Source organism: Callorhinus ursinus, unplaced genomic scaffold, assembly GCF_003265705.2.
Source record: "Callorhinus ursinus isolate GAN/ISIS: 27379988/994484 unplaced genomic scaffold, GSC_fseal_2.0 scaffold74, whole genome shotgun sequence".
NCBI lineage: Eukaryota > Metazoa > Chordata > Mammalia > Carnivora > Otariidae > Callorhinus > Callorhinus ursinus.
This window is the reverse complement of record NW_027397136.1, coordinates 2,306,334-2,315,128: the sequence shown is the minus strand read 5'-3', so window position 1 is coordinate 2,315,128 and position 8,795 is coordinate 2,306,334. Positions and strand designations below refer to the sequence as shown.

Here is an 8,795-nt window from a genome sequence, read left to right as displayed (position 1 = left end):
GCTGTGAGCTAACTTACCAACAGGACTTGGGAACCTCAGTAAAAGTATTTAAACATCGGTCTGGGCTCAGGCTAAAAACTGGGCTCTAGGAACTTTTCAGACTACTAATTCCCTTTAGTAATTACGGACTGGTAGTGCCAATTTTCTATGCCTCAGTTTCTCCATAAAAAGGCAGGCCAGTATTTCAGCCTGTCGCACCAGCGATCAGAGGATGCATTCCCCGTTAGGAAACATTTCACTTGGTGAGCCCCCTCCTCCACCAGATTTCCTTATCCCTGAGATCTCTGCTGGGTGCTGTAGGAGAAGGGTGGGGGGTCCAGGACCAGGAGGGGATGACTTGTGTCTGTAAAGCGGAAATAACAGATCACTCTACTTTGTGGGGCATTCAAAGGAGGATGAACGCATGCGAGTGGCTGATGGAAATGGAAGAGCTGTTGTTCTATCCCTCTCGGCTCTCAGAACCTCCAGCTCCGCAGCGCCCCGAGTTCGGTGCTCCTGGCAGGAGGGCTGGGTGCCCCGAGGGGGCTGCTGGACGGGGTGAGTCCCGCAGGTCCTCTCGGGGGACCAGGTCGAGTTCCTGGAGAAGGAGGCGGCGGGTGTGCTGGGCGGGAGGAAGGGGGCGGGCGGCGGGCCTCCGGGGCGGGGGGGGGCACTGGCACCCCCGCGTCGAGGCCCGGGGAGGTTCTGCCGAGGGGCCGAGGGGGCGGGCGAGAACGCCCGGGCGGCGGGAGGCAGGTGCGGAGGTCACGGTCCCAGCGCCTGGGAGGAGCCCTGAGGAGGGGTGTCGCGGGCTCGGCCGGTGGGAAGGAGCTAGCCGGGGGCCGGCGCGGCTGCCGGGGGGCGGGGAGGAGGCGCGGGAGGCGGGGCGGAGGCGGCGGAGCCCCGGGGATCCACTCGCCCAGCGCCGGCCCCTGCACTCCGAGCCGCGGCCGCCACCCGCCCCGCAGCCAACTTGGGGCCGAAACTTCTTCGGGTCCCGCGCTCCGGAGAAGAGCGCGCAGCCCTGCGACGACCGACGGCGGCGCCCCGAGCCGGGCGCCCTGGGCCCAGGGCCTCCCTCCGGCTCGGCCGCGGGCTCCGCTCCCCGACTGCCCCCGCCCGCTGAGCTCGGGGGTCCCGGGCGCCGAGCAGGGAGCACCCTCCCTCCCACAGCCGGCGACAGCAGGGTGCGCGGACTCCGAGACTCAGGACCGCCCCGGGAGGAGGGGCGTTCCGCGGGGCCCGCGAAGGCTGCCCCCGTATCTGGGGGTACCGAGCAGACGCGCCGGCGGGACCCCCGGAGGGGAGCGCGCCGGTCCGCGCCGCCAGCCCCGCGCCGGGCGGCGGATGAAGAGTCCAGTGCGGCGACCCGAGCGGCTCACTCGCTGAGAGGAGTAGGCAGGGTCTGCCCCGGGCGCGCCCGGAGGGGTAGGGGCCCCCAGACCGCGCGCCACCGCGCCCGGCCGACCCAGCGCAGCCGGGCGCTGGAAGAGCCGGGCCGAGCCGAGCGGCGAGCCGGAGCCCGCGGGCCTGCCGGGCGGCGGGACATGCAGGTAAGCGCCCGACTGCCAGCTGTGGGAAAGGGAGCCGGCGGGCCCCCGCCGCCGCCCCCGGCCCTCGGCCGTCGCCGCCCGGGAGGCGTCCCCGTCCCGGGTTCGGCGGCCAAAACTTCCCGGGGCGCCCCGGGGCGCCCTGGGCGCTCGGCGGCGCGCGGCTGCCGGCAGCGGGGAGGGCCGAGGGGCGGCGCGGCGGCTCCGGAGAGCGGGGCCCTGCGCTCGGCGGGGGACCGCGCGGTGCTCGGGCCGAGCGGGCGGCCGCGGGTCAGGTGGGGGGCAGGGAGCGCCGAGGGAAGCGCAGTCCCCCGCCCCCCGCCGCGAACAAAGCTGGGGGCGGTGGGCTCTCGGCGCGCGGCTGCCTCCAGCGAGCGTGCGGGGCTGGGCGCCCAGGGCGCGCTCCCGGCCGCGGGCAGGTAGGCTGGGGCTTGCTCGCCCTCCCCGCTGCAGCCCCGGCGCCCGCGGCTCTGCGTCCCCAGGGGAAGGCGGCCGGGGAGGGCGCCGGGCGTGCGCCGGGACCGGTGCGAGCCCCTCGGAGCTTCTCGCTCACTTTTCCGGGCTTGGTCGGCCCAGCTGGACTCCTGTGCTTGACGTCTGCGTCCCGCATCAGCGGACTGGAGCGAGGACTACATCTGGATTATTTTAACCCCCACGAGCAGGGTTAGTTTGGCGCCCGAATTCCTGCCTAAGCCTCAGAGCAGGTAAAGCCCTGAATGGAATTGCGACCTTCCTGTTTTCTTTCATTGCTTTTCCGCTCCTCTGCCTCATCCATCTCTGCCCTGGGAGAAGTGAGAAGTGACCTCTTTCTCCATCTTCTCGTGGAGCCTCCGTGGCTGTTTGGCCATGCACTCCAGTCAGAGCCAAATGTCCTAGATAGTTCCATCCTGCAGATGATTCAATGTGCATGGAGCATGATTGCTTCCGTTTTGCAAGAGGGAAACCGAGGTGGCTCAGGCGGGGGGTTGGTTACCCTTCTGGGAACGGAGGCATCTGCTCTCCACTCTGCCCAGCCCCTCCTTCCCTGCTTTTGCCACCTGACCACATTGGCAAAAGCTTTCAGTTACTGCCACCCCGGGCAGAGTGTCAGCCTGGTACCTGGAGGAGAAAGGCTCAGGATCATGTTACCAGTTCTCTGAACTGCTACAGTCACCCAGGAACGAGCCCACTTGACAGAGCTGTGATGGGACATGTGTGCCATGCCATCGATGTGGGTGCAGAAAGCTCTGGGTCAGTGGGGCAGGGCCCAATACCAGCACTTACGCACACACATGGGTGGAACCTTAGGGTGCCCCCTTCTGTGGCTGGCCCCTAAGGCAACAGGGGGTGGGGGGAGCAGCGGACCCACCCTCAGAAAAACCTGGGGACCCTTTCCTGGACCCAGCCACTCCTGCTGTCTGATTCACATGTGGGTTTGACTTATCAAAGGCAAGACTCCCAATCTCAGGCATGGATGAGTGGATGCCAGGCCCCAAGCTTGTGCCCACACGCCTGTCCAGGTTCACACACACAAGTCCTGGCAAACATACCGACCTATGAAAGGCTGAGTGGTGGTTTTCCTCCATTTCAAAATAGTGTCTGTTCTCTCTTTGACACAGAAGATTTGTGGTTATAAATGGCAAGAAGGAGGTGTGTCTCCTGGGAAGGGAAGGCAATGATGAGAGACCTCTTTTGCACAATTGTGAGGAGTGATGTAGCTGGGCTCTTCATGGTGATGCCAAGTCCACGAGCCCAAGGGAAGAGGCAGACTTAACACCAGGTCTCAGCACTAAAATGTGCAGGTGGAGCTGACACCAGGGTAGGAGCTGAATAGAATAAAAGGACCTAAAGAGACAATTTGTGGATAAATACCTAAGGGCAGCCACAGCTCCCTTTCCTTTCCTAAAGAAAATCAGACCAAGGGCGTGTGGCACACTGAGGGCCTGGCGGGGAAGGGGCTGTGTGTGTGGCGGCAGTGGAGGGGGGGGTCTGACTGCCGGGGGGCAGAAGCCAGCCTTGGAGGAGCTGGCTGACCCTCTTCCATCTGTGGATTTCCTACTTTCCTAGGCTCTGGTTTCTTATATATTTGAGTATGAATATACGAGGGCGTGTGTGTGTTAGGGGTTTGTTCAGGGTGCCTGAAAACCAGTCTCCTCTTTAGTCCATTTGGCAGTTGTAGTATCTCGAAGGGTGTCTTACTGACTTGAAAAAACTGTTTCCTGAAATTTTTTCTAACCCCAAAGCATAAGTGAAAGGGCTATTGCCAAATTGCTGGGCGCCATATGCTGTGAAAAGCAGAAATCTGGGATTGTTATTCACCTGCGTATTTCACGCCTCCCCCACCGCACCCCCACCCCCGACTCTAGCGGCAGCTGAAAGATTTTTTTGTTTGCTCTTCTTCAAGAAGGGCAGAGGACTAGTTCTAATTTTTACTTCTAGGATAGTTCTGCTGGTTTCTGGACTGCCCCACCTGGCATCTCCAGCAGGGGAGGAAATTTTTATATGAGGTGGTAGTCCTTGCCTTCTCTGAAATAACAACCAACAGGTCCACAAAGGCGTTCCTGTTCGCTCTTCTGATTTTGTTCTCCCTAGCTCCTTTTCAAACTGTCATTTATCTCCTTAGTCTTCTACACACGCCTCCCCTCAGACTCCACCTGTGTTCCAGCCCCACACCTGAATGCAGTCCTCAGCTGTGCTGGTGGGTTTTGTGATTCCTCAGGTTGCTCAGGACCCACAACAGCACTGATAGAAAGATCCCCTAGCAGGGAGAGAATATGGGGGCTCCCCAGCCTCATCTGGGCATCCTTGGCTGGTTTCTGTCTTTCTTTTTCTTTTTTTTTTTAAGATTTTATTTATTTATTTGACAGAGAGACGGCCACACAAGCAGGGGGAGTAGGAGAGGGAGAAGCAGGCTTCCCGCTGAGCAGGGAGCCCGATGCGGGGCTTGATCCCACCACTCTGAGAGCTTGACCTGAGCCGAAGGCAGACGCTTAACTACTGAGCCACCCAGGCGCCCCTCTTGGCTGGTTTCTACTGAGCATCGTCAAATTGTGTGCCTGAGTCCAGAAAAATCCAGCAGAGGGGTTGGGAATAGAGACTGTGATAGAGACGAGAAGATCTGATAGTTTCCAATCTGAGCCACCTTTTAAAGTAAAAATAACCTTCTCCCCAATGCTGAGGAGTTGCGTGACCCCCTTGTTGGCGGAGCCCCGGGGAGCGTGCCTGGGAGCGGGCCTGCTGTTTGGGGCCGTTCCTGCCACACCCTCCCTGCAGAGAGAGGTGCCCAACTCCGCGGAGCAGGTGACTGCTTTGCTGCTACCAGGCCCTCTCCCCCCGCAGAGGCCCTGTTTACCTGGCTAAATTTAACCCTCCACCCCCCTCCATCCCAGTTCAACCCACTGGCTGGCAGGCTGGCCGCTGGGCTGGCTGCTCCAAAAGCATTTCCTGACTCCTTTGCCCCTGCGGTTGCAGTTGGGTCTTTTTGTGCTGCATGAATCCTCTTCTAGACTTTCTAAAGTCGGTCTCTCTCCTCCCTGCTTCTCCACCCATGTGGCTTTCTTCCCAACTCTTTTCCTCCTGGGTGACTTGGCACCTGGTTTGGTACTAGGGGTAGACCCTCAAAGTGCCATGCACGGAGGTTTCAGGACACCTAGACTCAGGCTGCCGCCAAAGGTCCCCAGGGCCCATGCTGACTGGTCACTACCCAGGCCCGCTGCCCGCCCGGCTCTGGGACCCCCATAAGAGCAAGGACCGTGCTGGCAGCAGTGCAGTTCTTAAAGGCACAGGGGGGTTTTCTCAGACTTTCTTTTTGCACCCCCAAACCTCTAAACCTCCCAAATCCCAACCTGTCTGTCTGTTCAGTTCTTGGCATAGCCTTTTTCCCTGAGGTGTTGCTGTGAAGGTTATATTGGGGGGGAGTGTTTGCCGGGGGGTCGGGAGCGGGATGCATTGTAGCCTCTGCCTTTGGGGTGTCAGTTGTCGCTTCCATAGAGTGAGGGCGTTGGAGACCCCTCCCAGGGCTAGCATTCTGTCGTTTTCAACAGCTTTAGCTGGTTCTGTGTTGGAAATCCGTCTGCTTGGGCCCAGGCCTGGGGAGGGGAAGCAGCCAATCAAAGGAGGTGCGTTCCCACCGGAGGGGCGGGCTGGGCCGGCTGCCTTCACAGAGTTACTGTTTCACAAATCCAGGTCTTGCAGGCAGGGTTTGTGGTGGAGCAGGAGGCTCTGGTTGTGCTCCTGGCTTTGGGCTCAAGCCTGGCAGGGGCCTCTGTGGTTAATCGGCCTCCCGAGGAGGATTATGGCCAGGCTCTTTCTCTAGCTTCGGGTGACTTGGGGCTGGTGCCTGAGTTCCTGGGGGGAGGCCCCCGGAGTCCATTCTTAAAAGGGTTTCCAGTCCTTTCTCCTCTACAGCCCCCTTGAGCCCCAGAAATGCTAACTCCGCAAAGGTTGCTCTTGTCTGACTAATTGATAAAAGGTCAGGAGTGGATTTCCCCAGGCCTGGAAACCGATAGCTGGGCTTAGTTAGAAAAGGCAGTGGATTAGAAGTTTTTGGTTTGCAAACTTTAGCCCCGAAAGGTCACTTTAGAGTTATCTAGAATGTTCAGTCGGTAGGTTTGCTCTGATTCCTGCTGGGGGGAGTGAAAAATACGGCAGCAAAGCTTTTCTGACACGAGCTGGGGGTAATCCAGTGTACTGCTGCGTCTCCCCTCTGCCCTCCTTCCATGGAGAGGGAGTCAGGACTTTAAGGGGAGAAGCTGCACAGCAGCCTAAGCTCTTGTGCCTGCCCGTGGGACATCTCCTGGGTCAGAACCAGGACTCCGGCCCCAGCCGGCATTTCTCTTCCCAGCAAATAACCCCGCAATGGTAGGAGGCTGCTGTCGCGGCGGGACGCCGCAGCTCAGATGAGTCCCTTCATAGATCATCTCTAAGATTATATACTTCACCGAGAAATTTCTCTTGGGAAAATTTCAGTAATGAATTACTAAAAACTTCACACAAATTTTGTTTGGGGTGCAAGAGCTGCAATCCCGGTAATTAAACCTTTAAAGAGAATTTGCACATAAGGTTAGAACTAGAACATTCCGGGTGACATTCAGGAGCAGGAGCTGGTGAATGGGGCATGGACAGGGGGAGGGGAGAAGAGGCCAGGGAGGAGGTCTGGCTTGTATTATCAGGATATGCCCATGCTACAAGGGGCTGTAGAGAGCGAATACAATAGAGACCAGGGCGTGGGAGTCAGGCTGCCGGGGCGTGAATCCTGGCGCTCCATAGCAGCTATTTAGCCTTGGGCAACGCACACTACCTGACTCCTCCGTGCCTCGGTTTCCTCCCTTGTAAAGTAGGAACAGTAACTTTATACTTACGTGATTGCTGTGAGATAGGCTGTAGTAAGCTCAGTGTACATAAAGCACGACAGCTGTGCCCAGGACTTTGCAGGACCGTTAACGGTGCTATTGATGAAGGCCTGTTGGCAGTGCAGTGAGAAGTCCGCCCCGGTCCCTGACCCCTGCTCGCTCTGCATTTAAAGATGGAAGCTGTTTTGTGTGGGACGCCAGCAGCATACCTGTTGCTTAAGTCAGCATGTGCTGGCCAGTTCTCGAAGGACTCTCATGAACACTGATGGAGTCCAATCAAGCATAGATATTTTGTCTTAAACATTTTATTTATTTGAGAGAGAGAAAGTGAGCACGAGCAGGTGGGTAAGGAGCAGAGGGAGAGGGAGAAGCAGACTCCCCACTGAGCAGGGAGCCTGATGCAGGGCTCGATCCTAGGACCCTGGGATCATGACCTGAGCCGAAGGCAGATGCTTAACCGACTGAGCCTCCTAGGCGCCCCAAGCATAGATGTTTTGATCATTACATCAATGGGAATTGAGGGTCCCGGTTTGTGGAATGACCCAAGACAGGAGGGCACAGATTTTAGGGCTGGCTGTGATGAAGGGAGGGAAAAGTGGAACAGTTTCAGGAGAGCGGATGTGGTCCTGTAGGGTTGAGATAGGAGCAAGTTCCTGGCTGGGAAGGAAGGGGTCTTGCTGACCCCATCTCAAACAAGTCCATTGTTTTAACTAAGCAGATGCTGATATAATCCCTGTGTTTGGAAACCACTCAAATTCTTGACATGTTGTATTTTCTTATTCTATTCTTAAGAGGGTAACCTCTATGATATCAAATCTAAAATAAGTTTTAAATATAAAGGGGAAGATGAGAGTTGAGAGTTTTCCTTTCTCTCCTGGGCCGGGTCTGGTTCCCACTGTGAGACAGAGCAGTACAGTATATACGCGGATGGAAACACTTCAGGGTCTCCCGCTCACACGTCCCCGGGTGTCAAGCAGGTAGCTAGACTGAGTGAGGGAGGAGGTGAGGGTTTATAACACAGTAGTGGGTAAAGCAGAGTTCCCTGTGGCAGACTTGAGAGTGCCTTCCCATTTACAGGCATTCCAGTTCAGACATTTAAAATTCACTGTCCACCCTCCCAAACACCTCTGCCCTTGCAGAGACCGAATCGCTTTCCTAGCTAAGAGCCCTTCTCCAGAATGGAGGTGAGGCAGCCCCTAGGGGGTTGGATTGGGTCCTTTAGTTTGTCAAAACCCAGAGGTTACCCATGGTCAATCCTAAAGTAGTTGTTCCTTACCTAATCTGCCGGATTCTCTAAGAGAAAGGCATCTCTTTCAGAGGTGTCAGAAACAGAGCCATTACAAACAGGGTTTCTTACAGAGTTTGTGTATCATTCCTGAAATTCACAGGGAGCTTTCACACTTCCTTACCCTCCTTCCCTCCATTGCAACTTAAAATACAACCCAGCCCCGGGGCACCTGGGTGGCTCAGTCGGTTAAGCATCTGACTCTTGATTTCGGCTCAGGTCATGATCTGAGTCTCTGACGGACACCCCTCGTGTCAGGCTCTGTGCTGAGCATGGAGTCTGCTTGAAATTCTCTCTCCCTCTCCCTTGGCCCCTCCTCAGCTCCTGCACGTGCACATGTTGTCGCTCTCTTTCTCTCTCAAAAAAAATTTATAAAAATAAATTAAGAAAAAGACAACCCAGTCCTGCATGAAGGTCTTCCCAGCCCTCCACAGCCTGGCTCCTGCCTCTCCGGCCTCATCTTGCACTTCTCTCTGTCACACCCAGTTCCTGCCACACATGGGTGTGCATGATGCGGCTCAAACACCCCAAGCTCGTCTGGGGCCTCTGCACCTGCTGCTCTCTCTGCCTGCATGGCTCCGGCCTCTCTCTGGGCCCGATGGCTCCTCCTCACCCAGTCAGGTCTCAGCTTCTCAGGCAGGGCCTGCCAGG

General features: G+C 57.5%; 1 protein-coding gene across 3 annotated transcripts in view; it reads left to right on the top strand.

Annotated features, from left to right (window-relative positions):
- The first annotated feature begins 948 nt into the window (after positions 1-948).
- WNT5B (Wnt family member 5B) overlaps positions 949-8,795 on the top strand; it is a 105,251-nt gene continuing 97,404 nt past the window's right edge. For 2 of the 3 annotated variants that reach the window (XM_073887015.1, XM_073887013.1), the window contains exon 1: positions 949-1,532. Coding sequence is in view for 1 of the 3 variants with exons in the window: in XM_073887013.1 (XP_073743114.1) it covers positions 1,527-1,532 (6 nt within the window). In the remaining 2 variants the exon portion in view is untranslated. Of the gene's footprint in view, positions 1,533-2,105; positions 2,234-8,795 lie in introns of all 3 variants that reach the window. The other variant, XM_073887014.1, reaches the window with a different exon arrangement.